General features: G+C 40.4%; 1 protein-coding gene across 1 annotated transcript in view; it reads right to left on the bottom strand.

Annotated features, from left to right (window-relative positions):
- Positions 1-23,750, bottom strand: part of PPM1H (protein phosphatase, Mg2+/Mn2+ dependent 1H) — a 304,448-nt gene that overhangs the window by 9,984 nt on the left and 270,714 nt on the right. Inside the window, exon 9 of the mRNA XM_031940929.1 lies at positions 8,660-8,811. Within this exon, the coding sequence (XP_031796789.1) occupies positions 8,660-8,811 (152 nt within the window). The remainder of the gene's footprint in view (positions 1-8,659; positions 8,812-23,750) is intronic.

The raw sequence follows: 23,750 nt of genomic DNA, 5'->3' as shown, positions 1-23,750 counted from the left end.
ATAATACTATGATGCATGATATGAAGAAGGGAATGATTTTTAGAAAAATCTGAGAAGATTTGTATGATCTAATGCAGAATAACATTAGCAAACCCAGAAAAATCTATACTATAACAACACTGTAAAAAAGACAAATTTAAAAGACTTAAAATCTACGCAATGATCAAGCACAGTCTGGCGGACTTCATGTTACCCAAATCCTTACAGAGAAGAATTGGAACTAAATATGTGGAATGAGATATATTTATGGATGTAGCCAACATGGGAATTTGTTTCAAGACTGCTTATCTGTTACAAGAGTTTTTTTTTCCCTTTCTTTTCTTTTCCCTTTTTTTTTTTCTGGTGGGGGGAAGAAGAATAGAGAACATAAATGCTTGACAATTGAAAAAAATTAGCTATTATTTTTTCTTACCACTATTGCCACCACTACTGCTGCTTCTACTACCACCATCACCACCACATGATCTTCTTCTTCCCCCCTCCTTTTCCTCCTCTTCCTTCTTCACCATCACTCTCATCTTCATCTGTTGTTGTCTTCATGTTTGTTGTTTTTGTCATTGTCTTCATCATCTTCCTTGTCTGTTGTCTTCTTTAGCTTGACAATCTTCCTCGTCTTTGCTATTATCTTCTTTGTCTTCCTCATCTTTACCATCATCTTCTGGTGGGTCGTCTTCATCTTCGTCTTCCTCATCTTTTCCGTCTTCCCCGTCATCTTCTCCACGTTTGTTGTCGTCTTTGTCTTCTCCTTTGATGTTACCTTCTTTCCTCCTCCCCCTCCCACCACATAATTACCCACCACTACCACCACCATGCGATTATTCACCCCTCCTCTCCTCCTCTTACAACATGATTATCATTAACTAGAACGTTGGTTGACTCCAGCACCCCTCCCCCCCCAATAACTCTCTGCGGCTGATGGGTACAGATTTCAGATTGCCTTTTTGACCGCAGAGGATATAGGATTAGGAACAGAAAGCAGAGAATTAATGGATTGAATCTATCTGTACATAAAGAACAGAACGCCCTGTAGGAATACAGTTAGTTGGAAAAGCGAAGGAACTTTCATTTTTATAAATAGACATTTTGGATTTAAAAAGTAGGAGGAATCACCCTCTAGATTCTAGAAGGATATGGGGGTAATTACATGTAACAACTGCTTCTTCCTATAGCATTTCCTATCCTAGCCCAAGAAATGGAAGCCGGTCCTTCCTCAGTTCATGAGTTGTAAGGTTAGTATTGGAGGGTGACAGGAAGGAGGAGGGCTCCCATTAGCATTCCCAGTTAGTCTTACAGTTCTCTGAGATGGTGTTGGGTTAGTCTGAAATTCCCCAAAGCATTGTTTCAGTAAGAGAAAGTCAAGCAGGATGTTATAAGGATTGAGCTTTTTTTTCCCCAAGGGGGAAAGGAAGTAGGAGGGAGAGAAAATAAATGCTTGTTAATTGAAAAAAAAATTAATTAAGAAAGTCAAGCAAACTGTTCTTTTAACAGGCTTGTCATCCAGCATTGGCCAAGCCCTGCAAAACGTTCTGATGTTCCAACAAAATAACAGCCCCATTGCTACTCTGTCTACATAAATATCCCAAAGAAAGTGGGGGATGTCCACTGCCGAAAGGGTCCCAGGCAAAAACTGACCAGTTTACGTCTCCTATGCTCTATCAGCTGGTGCTAAGTTACTTGAAAGAAACAAATCAATCTGCCTCTTATCTATTCATCAAACACCAGATCCCACACTAATGAGTTTGTTCTAAAACTTGTAATAGCCAGCAAGAAAAACCACAAATAAACCCTCCTTTTGCTTTTAGAGCTCAGTCTCTGGAAAACCATATGGCCCTGCCAGTAAACAGTTCAGCCCAAGGGTTTAATAAAAGGAGATTTCATTTCCTTTGCCAAAATAAATGGAATGCTATAGAGGTTTTTGAAAGCCAACATTTAATGATAAAATCCACTACCTGGCATGGTAGGTGTTTTCATGTCAAACTTGTGCTAACTGAGTCCTTCCTTAGGAAGGTCCCTGCACTTCTGGGATGGGGAGGTGGAGACAGGACAAATTTCAGCCTGCAGGAGGCTTCCTTGGCTCTGACCTGTGATGCAGCTGAGCTCGAGGGCCCTTCTTCTTTGACTGTCACACAGAGTGACTTCTTAGGATCCGGGCTAACATAAACCTGCCCCTTATTCCTGCCTCCCGGCCCCCTGTTCACTCCCAACATCTCCAGATCCCTCCGAGAGGCTTCCGCTCCCACAGCATCTTCAGGCCTGGCAGCCCCCTCTCCCACCAACAAATCAATCTGCCTCTTATCTATTCATCACCAGATGACAACACAGGACACATCCTCGCTATGATGCTGCAGAGGAGAGAGGGAGCAGCTTCTGCCGCCGGGTCAGCTCCACTTCAGGGCAAGCTCCAAGATGGAAGGGGCCAGGGCCTGGCTCCCAAGGCCAGCTTCACACCGCTGTTGAGGGAGCCCCCAAAGCAACGGCACAAAGCTGTACTGGAGCCGGCCAGCTCGTACGGCCCAGTTTTCATCACAGTTCTGCTCGAGAGGGCACTGAGAAGGTCAAAGTGCTACACGTGCACCTTTTTGCTAATGATCCCTTCACCTGGTGATCCACCCCAGCTAGGGAGATGCTGCTTTGCATTCCCTGTTGGTGAGAATGTCACCCAAAGAAAATAATGCTTGCAATTTGTTCTGCAGCCTTTTATCATTTCTAGTCTCCTCCCCTTGTCAGATCCTTAGCTGTCATAGTACTTGATGGTGGGGTACTCATTTCTGCAGGGAAAAATTGAGGTATAACTAACAGAAGTGATAGGCAAGAGGGAAGAGAGAGAGAGAAGATAAAGAGGAAGAGGAGAGGGAGAGAGAGAGAGACTAAGAGGAGACAGAGGGAGAGAGAGGAAGAAGAGAAAGAGGGAGGGAGGGAGAGGGAGAGAGAGAAAAAGAGAGAGAGAGAGAGAGAGAGAGAGAGAGAGAGAGAGAGAGAGAGAGAGAGGAGGGAGAGAGAAAGAGAGACACAAAGAAAGAGAAAGCGAAGGCAGACAAGAAAGAGAGAGAGAGAGGAGACAGAGAAAGAGAGAAGAGAGAAACAGAGGGAGAGAGATGGGAGACAGAGAGAGGAAAGAAAAAGAGAAAAGAAAAACAGAAGAGAGCCAAAGAGAAAGAGAGACACACATCAATATAGAGAGAGACACACAGAGATAGGGAGACACACAAAGACAGACAGAGAGAGACAGGGAAAAGGAGAGGGGGAAGGAAAGGAAAGGAAGGGAAAGAAAGAAAAAAGGGAGAGAGAAGAGAAAGAATGAAAAGAAAGGGAAGGGAGAAAATGGGAAGAGAAAAAAAGGGGAAGGAAAAGGTAAAAAGAAAGGGGGGAGAGAAGAATGAGAGTGAGAGCAAAAGAGAAACCACTTAAAACATTGAAGGCAAGAAGACTGGGATTCTTCTCCCTGCAGTTATCAGTCCTGGCGACTCTCTGGCCCTCTCCTGGTGGGGGGGAGGGGGGCTTTGGAGAACTCTGGGCAGCCCTTTGGCCTCTGAGCATCCACGGGAATTTTCTGCCACCCAGAGAGGCCTCGGAGCCAAGCCCATTGTTCTTGGGGCACAAAGGGCTGAGCGAGCCCTGGGATGACCAACCAAGTAGAAAGGCATGTTGGGGTGGGGGGGCAGGGGAGAGGAGGGAGGAGAAGCTGGTCTCCTTGCCAATGGAGACCTAATGTGTGACTTTCCTTAGGGGGAGTGGGGCTGGTCCGGGCAGCTCTCACATTTTGCTCTGCAAGCCTGGACTGAAGCACAGCCAGAAAAGGGGGGCCGGGCCCTGCCCCTGCTTTCCCCAGTCATTCCTTCACAAAGGTCATTGCAGGAGACGAACAGGCAATCTATTCCTTCCCAGCGGCCGCCCCGGGTTCTCTGGAATCAGAGGGGTCCCCGGATGGAAGGACCCTGGGGCATAAGGATAAGTAGCTCGGAGTATGTATCAGACACGTTTACAATGTTATATTAATTCAGCCACCAAGAGTTTCACATACACACAGCAGGCCCAGGGCAGAGAAGCTGTGCAGGTCTCTGACTTTGAAGTGCACTTTCCTGCTTATTTTGGGAGAGCCACGTCAGCTCTCTGGCCCTCAGTTTCTTCTCTGTAAAAATGAGATGGGTCTAGCTGGTTTCTCAGGTTCCCTGCAGCTTCAAAATCTATGAGGCTATTTATCAGTAGGTTTCTTCTTACCATCTCCTAAGTGTCATCAATAGCAGAGTCTCCTGCTTTTTAATGAGTATATGGTGAACAAACTCTTGCCAAGGAGGAAGAACTGGGAAGGAAGAGGGAGCTGGGGACCTGTAGTATTCAGAGCCATAATGAAAAGGGGTTATAGCAATGACACAGGGTTCATTTCCTTTCTGCAGCAGCAATCATTTTTTAATTCCCCCTCTCCCTAATCCCCACACTGGGAGCTGGACTGTCTTTTGGGACTTTTGCCCTTTCTGCCTCTTTCTCCCCGACTTTTTTAGTCCAGGTGAAAATATTCTTAGTTTGATTCTATTTGTCCAAGTCAAACTGAATCCTGTTTTTCTGAAGTTGCAGTTCTTGAAGTAATTTCTTCGTTTTCCTCCTCTTTTACCTGCTCTTTGTGCCCTTGAGGTAGAAGTCATTGCTGGTAGCTAACATCCTTACCACACAGGACAGACCAGTGTTTTTAGTTTTTTCTTAAAAAGCAGAGAAGCTGCGCTCAAGGACTGGTTGGTGCAGCTCACCAAGAGTGAGAGGACCAAAGACCGCCATCAGCGAACCTTTCGGAGCAGACCTCCTTCTGGGTGGGGATGGGAGTCTTGCTGAACCAGTGTTGTATCTTCATGGAGAATCCTTTCCATACTATTTTTTAAAAGTTTTATTTTGTTAAATACTCCTAGTGTTAATTAAATTTCTTTTTAAGTGCTGGGATGGCGTATCAGTGTCTCATTTCATTCCAATTCTGATCCTGAATTATTACTGTCCCAGTCTGAATTGAGCCTGGCTCCTACCCTTCACCTTTTCCCTTTGCTTTGGGTTCCCTTCTTGTCCAAAAACCAGACTTAAAAGTCTTCACTCATTTTTTTTTTTCTTTAATCTGCCCTACACTTCCTTCTATGGATCTAGGTATCCTCAATTCCCTCTCCGTGACTTTCTTTACGACAGAAGTCCTGTCACAGGGAACCCCTAGTACCGACTCTGCCCACACCAAGACATCCACTGTGGCCTCCCAGGCTGGTCGAATCTTTACTAGCTGATTTGTTGCTATGGAGAAGAGTCCTGATGAATAAGGGCAGGTACACAGCCAAACTGCCAACAAATATTACGTGTAAAAGAGGGCTGGTGTCATTTAGCTCTTATAATTCTCGGTTTCTTGATTCTGACCTTTTGTGTTCATAAATGCAGAAAAGACTGTGGCTTATGAGCTCATATCAACATGAGAATAGTGACAACATAATAACAGGCAGAAAAATATTTAACCGGCAAAAAGAACAATGTGCAAATTGAATCTCTGGACAAGGAAGAACCTGAGGTCATCCTGGAAGATGGTGATCCACCATATTCTGGTTTTTTCCCTCTAATTCTCTTTGTATAATATTAATAATAATAAAATATAATATAAATCCCTCATTTTCTATTATAGACATAATAATAAAAACAAATAATCAAACAGCTATAATGGAAACTCAGCATTTAACAAAGTACAATCAATAAATCAGCTGATAACAAAAGAAAAGACTTTTGTTCCATGTTTTCTTTCAGATTTGTCAAAAATACTGCTTCTTCTAGCTGGTTTTTTGCCCCCTTTGTTTTTGTATTTTTTTTTAATATGGAAGCATGGAGCTTCAGTTGTCCTATTAATATGTGTGTGTGCAGGTGTAAATACATGCACATAACTTATAAAGAATATCCCTTGGTTTATCATGAGCAAGAGAGGGGACCCTTTGACCCTGAGCCTGATGAGGGATGTTTTATTTTTCAGGAAGATTTTTTTTCTTCTTCAAGGTATACCTCTGATAGTTTTATTATTATTGCTCTGTTTGGACAATCAAAAAATGTCTTTATTTTTCTTTGCTATTACTGAATTTTGTCCTTTGCTTCATGATTACTATGAAATTTAAGTCGGAAGCTGCCTGAGCAGAGAGGGAATTCTGATTAGCAGAATGAACTCTGCCAGTCTCTGAATCTATCTCCCAGAGGAAATGCTAGTGCATTAATAAATTGTCCTTGGCAATCTCTGGCTAACATACAGTGGAGAGGGTTTTTCTTTCACGTAAATAGAGTTGCAATCCCCTTGTACCTCTCTCTGTTCAATATTTTGTTTAGGTCTTTCCATGTTTTCTGAAATGTTTCACACTTACAATTTTGTATGAAGCAATAATTATATTCTGTTACATTAACATACTATACTCTTTTTGTATTTTCCACTCTGGGGACATGTTAATTCATAGGAACATAGGTTTAAACCTGGAAGGGGTCTCTAAGTTCACTGGCTCTAAACTTTTCATTTTACAGATGAAGAAACTTGCACAGGATCACATTAACTGCTAAGTGTCTGAGGGAGAATCTGAATTTAGGTTTTCCTGACTCTAAACTCACTATTTTTTATTTCAAATAAAACAGAGAAGAGTATTTTGTGCAAATGGACGATTTCCCCTTTTCTAAAATAAAGTCTTAGAGATGAAATCACTGGGTAAAAATGTTTGCTCAGGTATAGCATACTGCCATGTTCTTCCTCAAAAAGTCTGCACTATCTACACCCTCACCAGCAAGACACAGACTACCCATTTATTCACAGACTTAACAACACTAGATTTTACATGCTATTTTAGTGTGGATTTGTAAAAAAGGTTTTGTTGATGACTTTTGTCTTTATCAGTGATCATCCCTTCTCCCCCACAAACCTCCCTTGTAATAAAGAAAAACGATTAAAGCAAAAATGTCTTTATGGACACCTTGTCCATTAATGTATGGGGTAAAGAGCTGAAAAAGGGACCCTTGGATTTATTAAGTTTTCTTTGCTCACTTGATGAAATTTTAAAATGTTAAGTGGTAGGCAAAGAGTTTTAAGCTCTTAAAGTGGGAAGATGTGTTTACATTTTACTATTTCTTTAAAACAGGGAGCTCCCTAACCTTTTTTTGTGACTTTAACTGGCACTGTGACTTTAACTGGTATCTCTAACTGGCAAACTGATGAAGTCCATTCTCTGAATGTTGTTAACACTCCCTAAAGAATCAGCTGAGACAGAAAGGATGCTCTTCAGAATTCCACAAGGTAGAGGAGGGCATTTTTTTTTCTTCCCTATTCCTCCAAAGTAACATCTGGTGGACAGGAATCCAACGAATTGGCCAGGATTAACTCTGGGGGATGAGATAGTTAGTCCTGGCAGAAGAGCACTGAAATGCAGAGAGGCCAGCTGAGTAACTTATCCAGAACAAACAGTCTAGAAGAGAACAGTATGATATCTGCTATTGTGTTGGGACCTCTGCAGCCCTGCAGGTGGGATTTGTATTGGAAACATGTATTCCCTAAGCATGTGCTTCTCTACTAGTCTGTTAGGAGCTCTGTGTATTTGTAGTGTGCGGAAGGAATGGTTTGTTTTTATTATTTTTATTTTATTATTATTATTAATTATATAAATATATTTATATAATTATAATCAATATACATTATTAATAATGTTATATTATATCATTATTATTTATTTTTCATTTCAGCAAATACCTTTGTTTTGAGTTATGTCAACTAGCCTATTACTTAAAGTAAAACTAGCTGTGGGGGCTCTTGGGCTTTTAAGAAGGAAGATTCATAGAACCCCTTGAATCTGGGATAACTGCTCTCTGAGGGACCCAAAACCTGTCAATTCCTATTGGGTACCAATTATATTCTGGTTACCTTTCTGCTATTAGGAAGGAGTATGCTTCATTTTTCTTTTCTCTAGGACTTCCATTGGTTTTTCTATTACTCAGAGTTCAACCCCTTTCTGTAATTTTTACTGTGGGTCTAAAAAAAGATTCCAAAGAAATATCACCAGGCCAGGTTAAGGATAATGTAGGGGCAGTTCAAGTTATCACTATTGATAAAAGCAAAAGGATGAACTATTGCTGTTCTAACTAGTGGGCAATGAGAACACAAAAACTCTCCTAGAATAAGAGATGCCCCTGATAGACCCGAAAAGGCATAAATACTTATAGGTCTTAGGTTTATCTTAAGACATACTCTTAGCTGCCTGGAGGAACGACCCTGATGAGATATCTCCTTTCTGAGTTATGATGTTTAACCATCCGTGTCAGGCTTTATTACTTCAATATTTCAAGGATCTGAGCTTTGGTTGGGGAGGGTGCTCCCACCACTAATGCATATAACAACTCCCTCAGCACTTTAAAAGGCTGTCTTGCTAAGGTTATGTGGCTGGAAAAGAAATCATTTATCTGGTGGCCAGCCCTCTGGCAATAAACATTTTTATACTTACTTAAGCTGGACCTCAGATGACAAACTCACAGCCTATAATTGGGCACGTAACTATAGGTTTTCTAGCGTGTCAGTATGATCTTGAGCAAACAACAGTTTTTATTACCTTCAACAACCACCACCATATTTCGGCTGCCCTCAGGGCCGCCGGACGACCAACCCCTAAAACCATCATACAAAAACACAAACCTGTGGGGGTCATCAGGATCACAGTTAGGAAGAAATTGTGTGATTGCTTCAGCCACTTCTTCGTTCACTAGAACATCCCAGAGTCCGTCGGTGGCTAAAATCAGCACGTCATCTGCCCCGTGCTCATACTGCGTGAGATCATAGACTCTCACCTGTAACCACAAGCAGAGAGAGGATTATGATGGGTGATGCGTACGGAACTTGCCCCTGGAGCCCTCGTCGGGCGACCTCCACAGCTCTGCCAGCTCCCGTAGCCTTGTTCTCTCGGAGACCTGCTTCACTTACACCCTCTCTAGTTTTAAGAGACTCTACTGGATTAAGTGAAAACTTTAGAGGGCTAAGATTGTGCAAATATAAAAGAGTGTAAATGACTTAAACCAGTGTCCGGTGCCCAACATTTGCTTTCATTTTTATGTTTTACCAAGACTGAACGAGGTATGTTCTTGATAAATATCATTGGACACACAACCCAGATGCATTTCTGATATCGTCATGGCGGGTGATCCTTTCAGATTAAGACTCATCCGTGTCTGTCTGTCTTTCCAACTCTTATAACCCATTACTGGCTAACAAAGAAAGCAATTTTATGATGTGATACTTCCCCAAACTTAAGGAGTTCTTTCAAAAGTCTGAAGCAAAGTACTGGAACATACAGTGAGCGCTTAGTAATGTGGTGAGAATAAATCTGTTACACTTTGACATAACTAACATGACTTTGCATTAGGTCACCTTTTTGAGGTGAAGTATTTTGATTTTTCTCCCATGATTAGTTTTTTAATATTAGGATAAGCATATGTGTGGTACAGGTTCACAAACAACATATGTGTGGTACAGGTTCACAAACAACACATGTGTGGTACAGTTTCATAAACAATTGGTTAACACATGGGACCCCAGAAAGGACAAACCATCAATGGGAAAACATGGTGAACAATTTTAAGGTTATGTGATTGGTTTATCCCCAGACATCAATCAAACTAATTGATAAACAAATTAGGTCACTGGCCATCAACCAGAACCATGGAGTTAACTAGTTAACACTCATGTAGGAGACCCACCGGAGACACGGTAGCCTTCAGCCTGACCTTGCATCGAGACCCAAGCCAGCTCCCGAATTCCCTGCACTGGAGACCGAAGCGTTCCCCATGTTCTCTTGAGGGCGGAGCTCATTAGCTGAGTGGGATTTGCTGACTTGTCAAGCAACCACCTTGAAGCGAGGCACATGGCCCACGCCTGGGATGAAAGGGAGTCTTGCCATTAAGTATCAAGATGAGCCACATATACTGGGAAGCCCGAGGAAATTGGGTTTGTGGTTTGATCCTAGTGAGATGAATGATGGTACTGCCCGACAGAGATAATATAAACTGTTTGCATGCATCTGATTAATAAAGTTTGCTAGCACCGAGAAGCATAAATCTAATTTTCTACTGCACTAGTTAGCATAAGTAATGGTAAATCGATTTTGTGTATGCATCTTCTGTTACAAGTAAGTACATCACTTCAACAAACATGTATTACTTACTATTTATAGGAGGCTAGGTGTCTGGGGCACAAAAATTTCAAAATAAAACATGGCAAAGGTCTGTTTATTTAAGGAGATTGTCCTGTGCTTGGGATGGGGAGGGACAAAGTTAACCAGAATATTTACTTACTCAGACCCCTCTTCTGCAACCATACCAGATAAAATTTCAGATGGAAGTAGCCAAAGGCTAGAGGCAACACTGACACTGCCGGTATATACCAACTACATTACCCTGCGATGGCTAAATCTTCCTAGGTCACAAGCTCCTCATCTAGAAAAATGGGGCTAATAATAGTTGTACGATCTACCCTATTAGGTTCTTTGGGAGTCCAAAGGAGATAAGACACAAAAAGCAAGTGGCAAACTTTGACAGGCAGACTCATGCATTTTCGGGAGTTGTGAACTGAATCACCGGTTCTGGAAAATATTTTGGAAATATGTGAAGGGACTAAAATATCCATATCCTTAGATCTGGGGACAACAATGCTAGGTCTATGGGGGGGGAAATTTACATAAATACCAAAATACTTACAGCAACTCTTCTTGGAGAAACAAAAAACTGGAAATAAAGTAGATGCCCATTGTTTGGCAGATGGCTAAACACGCTGAGGTAACATGAATATAAGAGAATATTACTTTGCAATAAAAAATGACTACAGAGTGACTTAGATGACCTGATGTAAAAGGAAGTAAGAAGAGCTGGACAAAGAACACATATAATGACTAAAACAATGTAAATGGAAAGAACGATAAAACAATAAATATAGAGATTATGATCAAGCTTGACTCCAAATAAAGAATATGAGAAGACCATCACCCTACTGCATGCACTGCCCCTATATTTGCGGAGCTGAGGGTATGTGGAAATGGAACACTCCCCAACATTTAGCCTTTCTGTATGTGTTGGTTGGATTTGCTGTTTTTTTAAAATAATTTGTCATTTTAACACTATGGCATAAGGGATGATGCTGGGAAAATAGGAAGGGATAGAGTGGAAAATATAGGTAATGTAAAAATAAAAGTTATTTATAAAAATTTATTTTAAAAAATCCCACTTTCGGTTCCAGCCCATTGTAGCCTCATCAGTGACGGGAAAGGCATTTTTTATAAATGACTCAAAAAAAAAAAAAAAAAAAAAAAAAAAAAAAAAAAAAAAAAAAAAAAAAAAAAAAAAAAAAAAAAAGGACATTTCTTACAAATGACTCAAGAAAAATCCATGAGGAAAGCTGATACCTGGATGGTTTTTTAAAAATAGACACTCTTGAGAGCAAGACTGCTGTGAAACTATAAAGGTTTTAAGTCTGGACAGTCAGCTGCGTCTTATGAACAAAAGTATTGTCCTAAGGAAAAAACCTCAATTCCTGTGTCCTGGCTTTGCCCCTGACCTTCTGGCTTTTGCCACCTCAGCAGCTTTGCCTGCCTCAGCTGCTGTCACACCTGCACCCTGCCTTAGCACTCAGAGGTTCCTCACCCTGCAATGTTCTCCTGTCAAGTGTTCCTCAAGCTGTCCTCTCTCTCCCCTCCCCCTTCTGTATATTCTTCCCCCCCCCCCATTAGCATGTAAGTCCCTTGAAGGGGCTGTCTTTCTCTTGTATTTGTATCCCCAAATTTAGCACAATGTCAGACACATAATCAATACTGTATTTGTAGTCTGCCAATAATCATTTATTGAGTATCTGTTAGTGTTAGGTACTATGCTAGGCAATAGGATTCAACCTATTAATAAGAATTTATTAATCACCTACTAGATGTCAGACCCATCTCAGAAAGTATGGATATAAAACTGAAATAGCCACTGTCTTCAATGAGTTTATATTAAAATGTGAGTGGGAAGAAGGGGAGATGAATACAGATAATTAAATACAAAATACATAAAAAAGTAAATACAAGGTTATTTCTGGCATGAGATGAGGAATATTAAGAAAGGAGGGGGAGTAAGAGCTCAGGAAAGGCCTTGTGTAGGAGGCTCTAACAGGAAATAATCACAGTCCAATTACAAAAATGCAAGAAGTCTTATCCTTCACTTCCCTAGAAACACATTTCTATTTGCATTCGATATTAGAAGAAAAGTAGGGATTTCATCATGTCTGGCCTTTAATGGGTTCTGAAGGATCCATGCTGAAATTGTCATTCTCAAAGAGGGCCAAAGACATCAGAAAGGTGACGTCTTGACTTAGAATGAACTGGATTGAAGTGAGGTAGGACTGTGCAAAGTCACTAGCCCCATTCTCTCCTCTGGAGTCATCTGAGTTCAGTGGCAAGACACAGTCAGGACGGCCCAAGCCATGTTGCAGTATATGGAGAATTAAGGTTCTCAACCAAAGTCACTGGGAACTTAGCCCTGGATACTCAGCCTCCATGACCACGGGGCTATCTCCCAACTCTCCAATTCTGTGACTCTGGTAGCTCCATACATGAATCCATCACCCTAGGGAGCCCCGGTGACACATCAGCCAAACATCACAACCCTATACTGCTGAGCCGAGAACTTGGTGGGACAAGCATAGTTGGAGAAAGTTCATGAATTCAGTAACAAACACTGTTTGCTCCCTATGAGCACACTCCTGCAGGAAGTTCTTTGATGCTCTGTGCACTGTAGGATGGAAAACGTAATTGTTAAATAAGTGCTTGGATCAACAAGGGGGTCAAGTGACTAATTTCTTTGTTATGGTTTAACAGGAAAAGCCCCTCCTATGCCTCTGAATCTCCATCTGGGTTAATAAGAGCACCTGAATTTAACATTATCAAAGTGTCCCAGTACTGAGGAGGCCAGAGTTTAATTCCAAGCTGTCTTTGGAGAGAAGAAACGCAAAGTCCTGAGCTGCCATTGGCTGTTGCAGCCTGCGGCCTAGCCACTAATAAAAAACTGAGGTCTGGCCACTAAAGAAACAGCAAGAGCCTACATTCTCAGGCTCTAGAGAGGACAGCTTCTCAGGCTAAACCTTCTGACAAATTAAATCCTTTCCCTAATTGCATTGTCCTTTTTGCCACGTGGACCCTATCGAATGCCCCTTCGTGGGCCAAATAGTGGAAGACTCTCCCTGTACAATCCTTCAAGTAATTTATATGTAAATAATAAAAAGCTGGCCCCAACCCTATTCCCCTAGGCACGTCCCAATTAACCTCCTTTTAGCTTTTTACGGTTACCCTTTGTTTCCTATCCTTTAGCCAATTTCCAGAGGACTTTGCCAACTTTCCCCTAATTCCATAGCTCAGTCTTACACATTACCTATGAGGTAGAACATTTTTGTTGAACGCTTTTTGAGAAAACAGACTATCCTTTAAGTCAACCCTCTAAACCTTATCTTTTTCCTTCATTTTATTTTTCAATTAATAAGTACTTATTTTTTCTCTCTCCTATTCCATCCCCATCTCAATTAAAAAAAAGAAAAACCAGAACCCTTGTGACAAATATATAGAGTCAAGCCAGACAGAATTCCATAATGTTCATGTCCACAAATATCTCATTCTGTTACCTCTCTCAAAACAGCAAAGAAGGCTGGGAGTGGCAGCACCCCCTCGCCCAGGCTGCCTGTCTCACTTCTAGCCCATCCTGCCTCCACCCCCAATTGGGGAGACACAAAACCGGACCCCGGAGATGTATACAGATACAGACACACACAATGTATACGAGCGGTCCTCTCTGAAGGGGGGCACCAGCAGGAAGGGTCTCCTGAAGATGGTAGCGTTTGAGCTAAGTCTTGAGGGAGACCAGAGAAGCCAGCAGAACGGAGATACATAATCACTATGTGTCAGAAGAAGGATCTGAAGCCGCAGTCTTCTTGCCCTAGAGGCTGCTCCTCATCCACTCCCGATGCTGCCTATTATCTTAGCTGAAGTAAAAGTCTTTTTTTGCACCGTTTCAGACACACCTGCTGAAGAGCTACATAAAGATAATGGAAAGTAGCTTCCAACATTGTGCCTGCTGACTGAGCTATGTGAGTCCTGGTCTTTCTGGATTTCACCAGTTTAAGTAGATTTCCTGATTTAAGCTTCTGCAATAGTCTATACATGGAGATGTGGGAAGCGTTTACCTAACACTTTTGGGCTGTTAGTTTACCATTCCTCTCATCTTTGCTCAGTTGTTACTTAGGATAGCTTAGTCATCTGTTAGAGTATTTTGTCTTCTAGCTGCCATCTTGATCTTGATGGTAACTTTAAAGAACAAGTCATTAATTTTTCTATTTGCTCCATCTCTGACGCTTCTCCAGAAGGCCTTCCCTGATGCTGGCCATTCCCAACTTCTTCACACACTCAACAAATGCTCCTCACTGCTTCTCTCCTAAACACTTACTCTATTAGAATGAGGATCCCTTAATTCAAGGCTACTCTCTTGTATGATTCTGGTCTCAGATGCTCCTAAGTAGGAGAGAAATCAGTAGAAAGCATCTACCTGTTTTTCTTCCTTCTGTTGCCCCAACTACCTAGCACACATTTCCCTGTAGATATTCCATCTCAAATTTTACATGTGCCAAGGAGAACTCATTCTTTTTTCCCCTTCAAAATCCACGGCCCTTCTGAACCTCTTTGTTGCGGTGGAGGAGAACCAGCACCTTTCCACTTATAAGGAAGGGAAGTTACTCCACTATACTGGGTAGGAGTCAATCAATCACCATAAATGAAGTAATTAATAAAGTGTTCTAAGCCCTGCTGTGTTTTCTCAGGTGGGGACAATTCAAAGGCTTACCTGTGGTTCTTCCATAGAACAGAAGGCCATTTCAGAACCTAATACTTTGTGTATCTGGCTACTTAAGAGTAGTTTTGATCAAAATCTTAAGTGGAAAAGGCTTAGGGGGAGACAGAGAAGACCAGTGTAGAACCTTCCTTCCACATCTCCAGCTTATGACTTTAAGGGTCAGAGGATTTGGCCTTCTCATCAGCACCTTACAGACAGTGGTGACTGATGGTCGTATGCATTAAGAGCCAAGCGCAGAGAACATCACACTTGTACCTTGAGGACTCTGTCAGTAGCAAATTACAGTAAACCTAAGGGAAACTTCCCAGATACAATCCCAAAGTGGGGCTGGAAGAGAGAGAGATTTTGGGAAATTAGGCCCTCTCAGGTTTTTCTTGTTTTCTTTTCAAAGTTTGTTGACAAATAAAACACGTATTTCTGTTAAAAAAAAAAAAAATCCAACACATTACAAAGTATCAGAATAATCGGATTTTTTTTTTTTTTTTTTTTGGCTGAGGCAATTGGGGTTAAGTGATTTGCTCAGGGTCACCCAGCCAAGAAGTGTTAAGTGTCTGAGGCCAAATCTGAACTCCTGACTTCAGGTCTGGTGCTCTATCCACTATACCAACTAGCTGCCCCCTAGTTCTTTTCTTAATATAATAAATATCAACTAAAACTCAAGAGCTAGCATTATTTGTGATGGAAAAATCCTAGTGGTCTTTCCAATAAGATCACAGATAAAACAAGATTTTATATGATCCCTATTATTTGAGATAGTTGTAGAAATGTTAACTATAGCAATAAGAAAAAAAAATAAACCAAGAAGCACAAAGAAGAAACAACATTACTACTTTTTGTGGATATGATGTTCTAAGATAATTCTACAGTTTCATCTAAAAATCGGGGAAATAATCATAGTAAAGTAGCAGAATAAAAAAAAAAATAACCCGTGTAAATGCCTGATTCCCTGCCCCCACCCTCCACCCTGGCTATAACAAAGAAGGAAAAAAGAAAACATGAAATTCCATTCAAAATAACCAAGAATGTATGAACTATTTAGGGTTGTCTTTGTCAAGATACACTTAGGAACTCTATGACCAGAAAAATCTGAAACCATTTTTAGGGCACCTAGGATACATGGTAGATACTCTGTTAAGTCTGGAGTAAGGATGACTCATCTTCTTGAGTTTAAATCTGGTCTTAGACACTTACTAATTGTGTGATCCTTGGCAAGTCACTTCACTGCCTCAGTTTCCTCAACTACAAATGATTTGTAGAAGGAAATGGTAAACCACTCCTGTATCTTTGTCAAGAAACCCCCTCTCCCCAAAAGATGAAAAGTCAGACATGACTGAAAAATGACTAAACACCTGCAACTGCAGAAATAAAGGCCAACCTAAATAAATTCAGAGACAACAACTGCTTATGGTCAAACCCTGCAAACACAATAAAAAAGAAAATATTAAATAACCTGCTACGTGTCAGGCACTATGCTATCCTCTTCACAAATGTTATCTTATTTGATCTTCACAAAAACTCTGGGAGGTAGGTATATTTTATAGTTACGTAAACTGAGAGAGAGAAAGGTTAAATGACTGTGATTTTGTCACAATAACAGTTAAGTATCAAAAGCTGCATTTGAATTTAGGCATTCCTGATTCCAGGTCTAGCACTTGAAGTAAGGACTTACTCTCCAAATTGCTGGGAAAACTAAAAAGCAGTCAGGCAGAAATTACATTTAGATTAATATCTCTCACCACACTCAACAATAAGTTACATACAGATATATAATCTACATACAAAATGTTATATTTAAATAGGAGCAAGGAAGGAGATATTTTTCACATCTATGTATGGAGGAACAGTTCTTGACCAAACATGGGATAGAGAGAATCACAAAAAGATTAATTAAATAATTTTGATGACATACAATTGAAAAGTTCCTGCACAAAACAAAATCAATGCATCTAAAATTGAGAAAGGAAAAAGTTAATGGAGAGGAAATTTAAAAAAAAAAATCTTTGCAGAGGTTTAAATTGTAGGATTATAGGATAGGTCTATCCAGCTCTGGGGCAAATTTAGACATTGCCCACTCCCAATGTGCCCAAGCTGTGGTAGAGCCTTCCCAACTTGTAGTGGTCACATCAGTCACAGTTGGATACCCTGTACCTTGAACCAAATATAATAATGTCATTTGGTCTTCTTTGAGCATGAAGGAAATCAACCAGCAACCAATCCTGTACGTCACGGTGGAATGTTAGGACTCCATAAAAAATGAAGAATCAGACTGATTCAGAGAAAGAAACATGAGAAGATCTGTACACAGTGATAAAGAGTGAAATGAACAGAGCTTGGGGAAATATATAGGAAGCCAACAGTGATGTTAAGGACCCTGACTTTGAAGGACCTCAGAACTCTAATGAAAGCAGTGAACAATCTTCACTCGGCCAAGAAGCATTAAGAAACTCCTTATTACGTTCCAGGCGCTGTGCTAAAACACGAGGGATAGAAAAAAGGAGGCAGCTAATTGGTGCAGTGGACAGAGCATCAGCCCTGAAGTCAGGAGGACCTGAGTTCAAATCTGATCTCAGACACTTAAGCTTCCCAGCTGTGTGACCCTGGGCAAGTCATTTAACCCCAGTTGCCTAAAAAAAAAAAAAAAAAAAAAAAGCTAAAATATGTTTTTTTTTGCTCACAAACACCTCACATTATAGTGTATACATGAGATATGTACAGTGTAAATGGAAGGTAATAGAAAGAAAAAGCACTAGTAAAGATGGGGATGGGGGAAGAACGGGGAAAGGACTCTTAGTTGGAATTTGAGCTGAGTCTTAAAGGGAGCTAAGGAAGCCAGGAGGTGGAAGTGGGAGGGGGAGCATGCCAGGCTTGGGGAATAGCCAGAGAAAATGCTTTGCAGCTGGAGATGCTGTATCACATGGAAGAAACAGAGAGAAAGTCAGTGTCCCTGGATCCATAGAAAGGAGTAAAGTATAATTATACTGGAAAAGTAGGAAGAGGCCAGAGTATGAATGAAGGGCTTTTAAAAGCTAAATAGAAGATTTTTATTTGATTCTGGAGGTAAATGGGAGCCAATGGAGTTTATTGCAGGAGTTTACTGTTGCAGGAGTGACAATCTTTCTGGTGGCTGAGATTCAGAATGCATTCTCAGACAGTCAATACCTTGATTTGTTTTGCTGGACTAGGTGGATGTAATGGGCCTGCTGCCAGCTGCCTGTCTTCCCACCCTGTTTATTGCAAATCCTTGACTCTCTTTCCTGGATGGGGAACAAACAGATCAATTTGGACGATCAGAGCTTTTTATATGCACATCCAGGTTTAGTTTAATTAAAAGACCTCTGTTTGCCACACAATAAGCAGGCAGCTAATAGTTACAGAATACCTATACATACTCTGAAGTTGATGCAGGGAGTGCAAAGTACATCAAGTATGCTAATAAAAACTGGGTTTTCTTTGGATAATCTGTTATAGATCATTAAAAGGAAAGGCTTCTATTTAGAAGTAAGGTGGGAGCTTAATGGATAGGAATAGAATTGTCCAAACAAGCATCAATAAAACATTTTTTAAAATGGACAAGAGAAAAAAAATAAAAAAAGAGGACACCATATTTTTTGGTTAGGATACATACACATGCACATTTTTAAAAGTCCATGCATAGTATATTTATGTGGTTTAAGAAACCCTATGTACATATGTGTGTACATATATGTACAAATATAAATATATATGTATGTATGTATGTGTGTGTGTGTGTGTGTATTTTTCCCCCCTCTGGGACTGTGCCTTCTCATTTTGTTTACTGGCTGAAAGTGCATTAATCACTTGTGGTTCCTGTTCCTGATGCTGATCAGCATGGGATCTTTGACTTGATTCATCTCAACCTGGGCCAATTTGCCTCTCCTTAGGTAGCTTGGTGGTTCTTCCAGACCCAAGCACTCACTGAACCGCTTAGTCTTAATACACATCAGAACTCCCTAACCTGAGAGATCCATCAGCCTGAGCATTCTGGACACTCAGGCATGTACCATCACATTGGGCTTCTATTGTACACCTCAGTTCACATTTTCTGCACAATTTTCCTTGTTCTCTGTACATTACAATGTTTATGTTTGCTGACAACTTAGTTCATACTACAAAAGCAAATTTTAAATTAAAAAAAAAAAAAGAATGATCATTGTTAAAACTAATAAGGAGACTGCTTAATGAGTTGCTAACCCCAGCTAATTGCTCTGTTCAAGTTGTAAGAGGCAGCACTAGCTGGAAAATTAACTGCCTTTATTTTACATAATACCCTTGGGCTCAACCAAACAGCAGTACCCCTGAAGAAATGTGCTTGTACTATTTCTGAATTTGTCACACCCCAATTTTAGCTGCAAAATTTTGATAAATATGTACAGAGAAAGGTTGTGGGTACATGGAAAGAAACTTTCCAAAGTTTCTGATGATATCATCCTGAAAAGCTGAAATAAAACAACCAAATGTTTCAGCAGCATCCCCAAATCCTCCAAAAGTTCAACTCCATGCAACATCTTAGATAAGGACCTAGAATTATGCCTCAGTGTATGTGTGTGACTTCTGAATTTGTCCAATTTTAGCTGCAAAATTTTGTTAAAAATGTATACAGGGAATGGTTGTGGGTATATGGAAAGAAACTTTCCAAAGTTTCTGGTGATGTCATCATGCGAAGCTGAAATAAAACAACCAAATGTTTCAACAGCATCCCAAAGCCCTCCGCAAGTTCAATGATGTGCAACATCTTAGGTAAGGACCTGGAATTACGCCTTGGTGTGTGTCTGCTTGTACGTGCACACACGCATGCTTGTCTGCACAGATGTCAATGGGACGGAAACTCCCCGTCCTGCACGTAGGCCGTGGTCTCTGGGCCTGCCATTTTTCACTCCTACCACTTCTACCTCTGGTTGTCAGAATGAATGACTGAGAAAAACCCTCCAGATCCCCTGGACCTTCTCACCCTGGCAGGACCTCACGGGAGCAGACACTGCACAGGGTGACTCTGGAACATCCTGCTGTGCCTAAGGTGAGCCCAGGTTGCTCATCCCCTGAGGGCTGCGCGGTTTGGATCTGCCCAGGAGGGCCTGAGGCGGCTGCTGGGCCCAGGCGATCCCTCACCGGCCTCCCAACTGCATCGGGAAAAAAGCAGTTGTGCGGAGGATAGTTTATGGAATCACGGGGACTTCAGTCAAAATAAACAGCCCATGTTCAGAGGCAGCTTGTTTTCTTCTTTTCTTCGCCAAGATTAAGAACTACTAAATGTCTGATTGGGATGTTTAATCCCAACCTAATCATCTAAGCAATGGTAACTCTTTCCCTCTCTTTCAAAGAGAAAGTTTTGGCCTCTGACTTCAGAAATGTTGAGCACATGCGTAGACGTGGGCTCCGCTCACAAAACCATTACTTTGTGAGTTGCTAAAAGCAGTTCTTTATTAAAATTAGAGCAAGATTTTTGCAGATGATACTTCTGATGGCTTAGAGAGTCAACTGAAAAACCAGTAAAGTTGCAGCATGTAAAATAAAGGCACGTTAAGTTATCCACATTTTAATAAATTACCAACAAAATCATTATAAATTACACACACACACACACACACACACATAAATTACCAACAAAAAGGAAAAGATGGAGAAATTCCATTTTAAAATAACTACAGGGGCAGCTGGATGGCGCAGTGGATCGAGCACAGGCCCTGAAGTCAGGAGGACCTAAGTTCAAATCTGGTCTCAGACATTTAACAGTTCCTATCCATGTGACCTTGGGCAAGTCACATGACCTCACCTGCCTCAGCAAATAAACAAACAAATAAATAAAAATATAAGTGAAATGACTACAGAAAATATAAGATTCTCGAGAATTTGTCTGCAAGCCACATAAGAACCATATGAACACAATGAGAAAAAAAAAAATTTTTTTAACAGACAGATCCAAATAATCATAGAAACATAAATTGCTCATGGGTAGGAGGCTGAATCAATATAATAAAACTGACAGTATAACCAAAAGAAATTTACTTATTTAATGACATCCTAGACTACTACAAAATTACTTTATAATAGTCAGAAAAAACAAGATTCTGGCTTCTCTCCCTCCGCCCTCCAATCCTTGCCTAAGATTATCTTAACACCAAACATGGAGCAAGCACCAATGGTGAGAAGAGCCAATTATCCACACGTACGCTAATAGTCATTATCTCACAGGGAATAGGTAATTAGCCTTAAGTGCTCAGTGGTCTGATTCAAGCACACCTTTTTGGAGTTTCAGTCCTCTACACTGGAGGCATAAGAAACTAAAAATTTCAAGAGAAATACTGGGGGAAAAAAAAAAAACCAGGAAGAAAGAGGGCCTACAGTACCTGATTTCAAACTACTAATTATTAAAGTCAAGTTGATAATGGTTAAGAAAAAGAGGGTTATCAGTAGATTTCTCTGATAAACCTTTTATTTGGGAGAAATGCAGAAAATGGAGTTAAATTTCTAAGAATTAGAGATGATCCTCAACTGTTAAATGGTCAAAACAATATTCAAAGGAAGAAATCCAAGCTATTACTAGCAATATGAAAAAATGTTCTATACTACTAATAATCACAGAAAAGCAAAGTTTAAAAATTCTGAGGTAACACTTTATATCTATCAGATTGGCAAAATTAACAAGCAATTTGGAACCATGTTTCCAAAGTTATTAATTGAACTGGGTATACTTTTTGACCCAGCAATACTACATAGATCTATTTCCCAAAGATATCGCAGAAAGAAGAGAAGGACTCAGATGTGGGAGAGGTAGGAGATATAGGAGATAGAGCATTAGGGCCTGAACTTAAGAGAAAGTGAGTTTAGATCTAGGCTGAAACATTAACTATGTGATCTTAGGCAAGTCACTTGACCCTGTTTGTTTCAGTTTCCTAATTTGTAAAATGAGCTGGGGAAGAAAATGGTAAATTACTTGAGTGTCTTTGCCAAGAAAACCCCATATGTGGTCATGACTGAAAATGATTAAACAACATATAAAAACATCTATAGCAGTTCTTTTTACATTAAAGAACTGGAAACTGCTCATCAACTGAAGGATAACTAAACAAGTTGTGGTATATGCAAGTGATATAAGAATGATGAAACGATCAGTTTTAAAAACCAAGCCAAAACCTAACAAACCTGGGAAGATTTGTATGAATTGATGTAGAGTGAAGTGAGGAGAACCATATATCTATGGAGAACTATGTATCCCTGGGGTTTAACACAAGATCTGGCATACAATAGGAAATAAATAAATGCTTGTTGGCTGCCAGTGTGCTCATCACTACATACCAAGAAAATTACAACCTCTCAGTTGGTTCCCTCAGCAGTTCCTCACCCCTAATCCAAGCAAAACACTTTTGAGAGATTAGTCAATTTATTAAATTCTAATACTAAATACAGAAGAATCTGTGGTGGTTGTTACCTACTGTATAAAGTTCATACTTGGTATTTTAAGTCTTCCAGATGAGCTGGTCTCATCCTATTGAGCCAGACTTTATTTTTTAATTCATCTCTACCGAACAACTTCCACTTTAATCAGATGGGCCTGCTTCCCATTTCTTTAATTCACGATCACTTTTCTTGCTCCTGTTGCTTCCCTTGCCCAGAATTTCCTTTCTCCCTTCTTACCTAAAGCCTCCTCATGCTTCCCCAGGCAAACAGGGGTCACCTCGAGCTCTTTCCTCAGGATTTTCCCCCGTACTGCAATTTGCCAATTATTTTCTAGTTTGATGACTCTTGACTTTCACTGGATTTTCAGCTCCTTGAGGGCAGGGGCTATGTGCCACACGGCCTTTGTATTCTCCAGGCATATAGTAGGCAATAAATACTTGCTGATAGTATGATAGTAAAAAAGACTAGAAAGATGTGGATGGTTGTGAGAGAAAATAGAAAACAAAATACAGCAAAATATCTGCCTTTCTCTAAAGAGAACTTAGCAAGTAATACTAGACAAGGTCAGGGGAGTTATGTGTTAAGCTGCATTTCCAATATAAAAAGCTCACTGCTGCAATGGATCTCTGAGGTCATCTAGACCAAAGAATCCCTGCTTATGGTACATCCCTGACAAGGGATTATCCTGACATCTCTGTTCATGAATTTGAATTATTTAAAACATTTTAATGAAAAACAGTGATGGTATCTCAAATCAAAAGTGACTGTCCCATAATGTTGAAATGTATCAAATATGTAAAGGAATACATTGCTTTGCCTTAAGAAATGACAAATTCAAAGAATACAGCAAGCTTGGGAAAACTTGTATGGACACATGGAGAGAACTCTGAGAATCAATTGCACATCAAACAACAATGAGTTCAAATCCCAGCTCAGATCAGTTGCGGGATAAGCCACTGGAACTGCCCCCCATTTCCAAATGTAAGGTGCTATGCATCCCACCCCCACCTTTCTCCAGGGCAGCGGGGTGTCGTGGACAGAGAGTAACTATTGGATCAAGACCTGAGCCATGTTAACATGAGAAGCACCATGGTTTCAAACTCCCCATTGCTTCCTATAGGGATGAGGTTTCAGTACATACCTGAACCGCTCACAAGCTAGACTATAATAAACAGTGGGAGAAGATAGCATTGTGAGAGAAATGGTTTTGGAAAAAGCCCCATCTCCAGGGATTCTGTCCATTTTTTCTGCTTTTTAAAAAGTTCTAAATTTAATAAACACTAAAATAAAAGAATTATTTCCACAGGCGAATGAAAAAAAAATGATAAAGTGTGAAACAATTATGTATAGATTGCCTAAGGAAAACAATAAATTTAACATATTACTTTTAAAGCAGTTTCTTCACTTCTCTACATACAAAAAGGTTTCAATGACTCTTCCCCATCCTTTTCTCTTCT

Source organism: Sarcophilus harrisii, chromosome 5, assembly GCF_902635505.1.
Source record: "Sarcophilus harrisii chromosome 5, mSarHar1.11, whole genome shotgun sequence".
Taxonomy (NCBI): Eukaryota; Metazoa; Chordata; class Mammalia; order Dasyuromorphia; family Dasyuridae; genus Sarcophilus; species Sarcophilus harrisii.
Note: the sequence above shows the minus strand (reverse complement) of the source record. Positions and strands in the feature narration are given on the sequence as shown.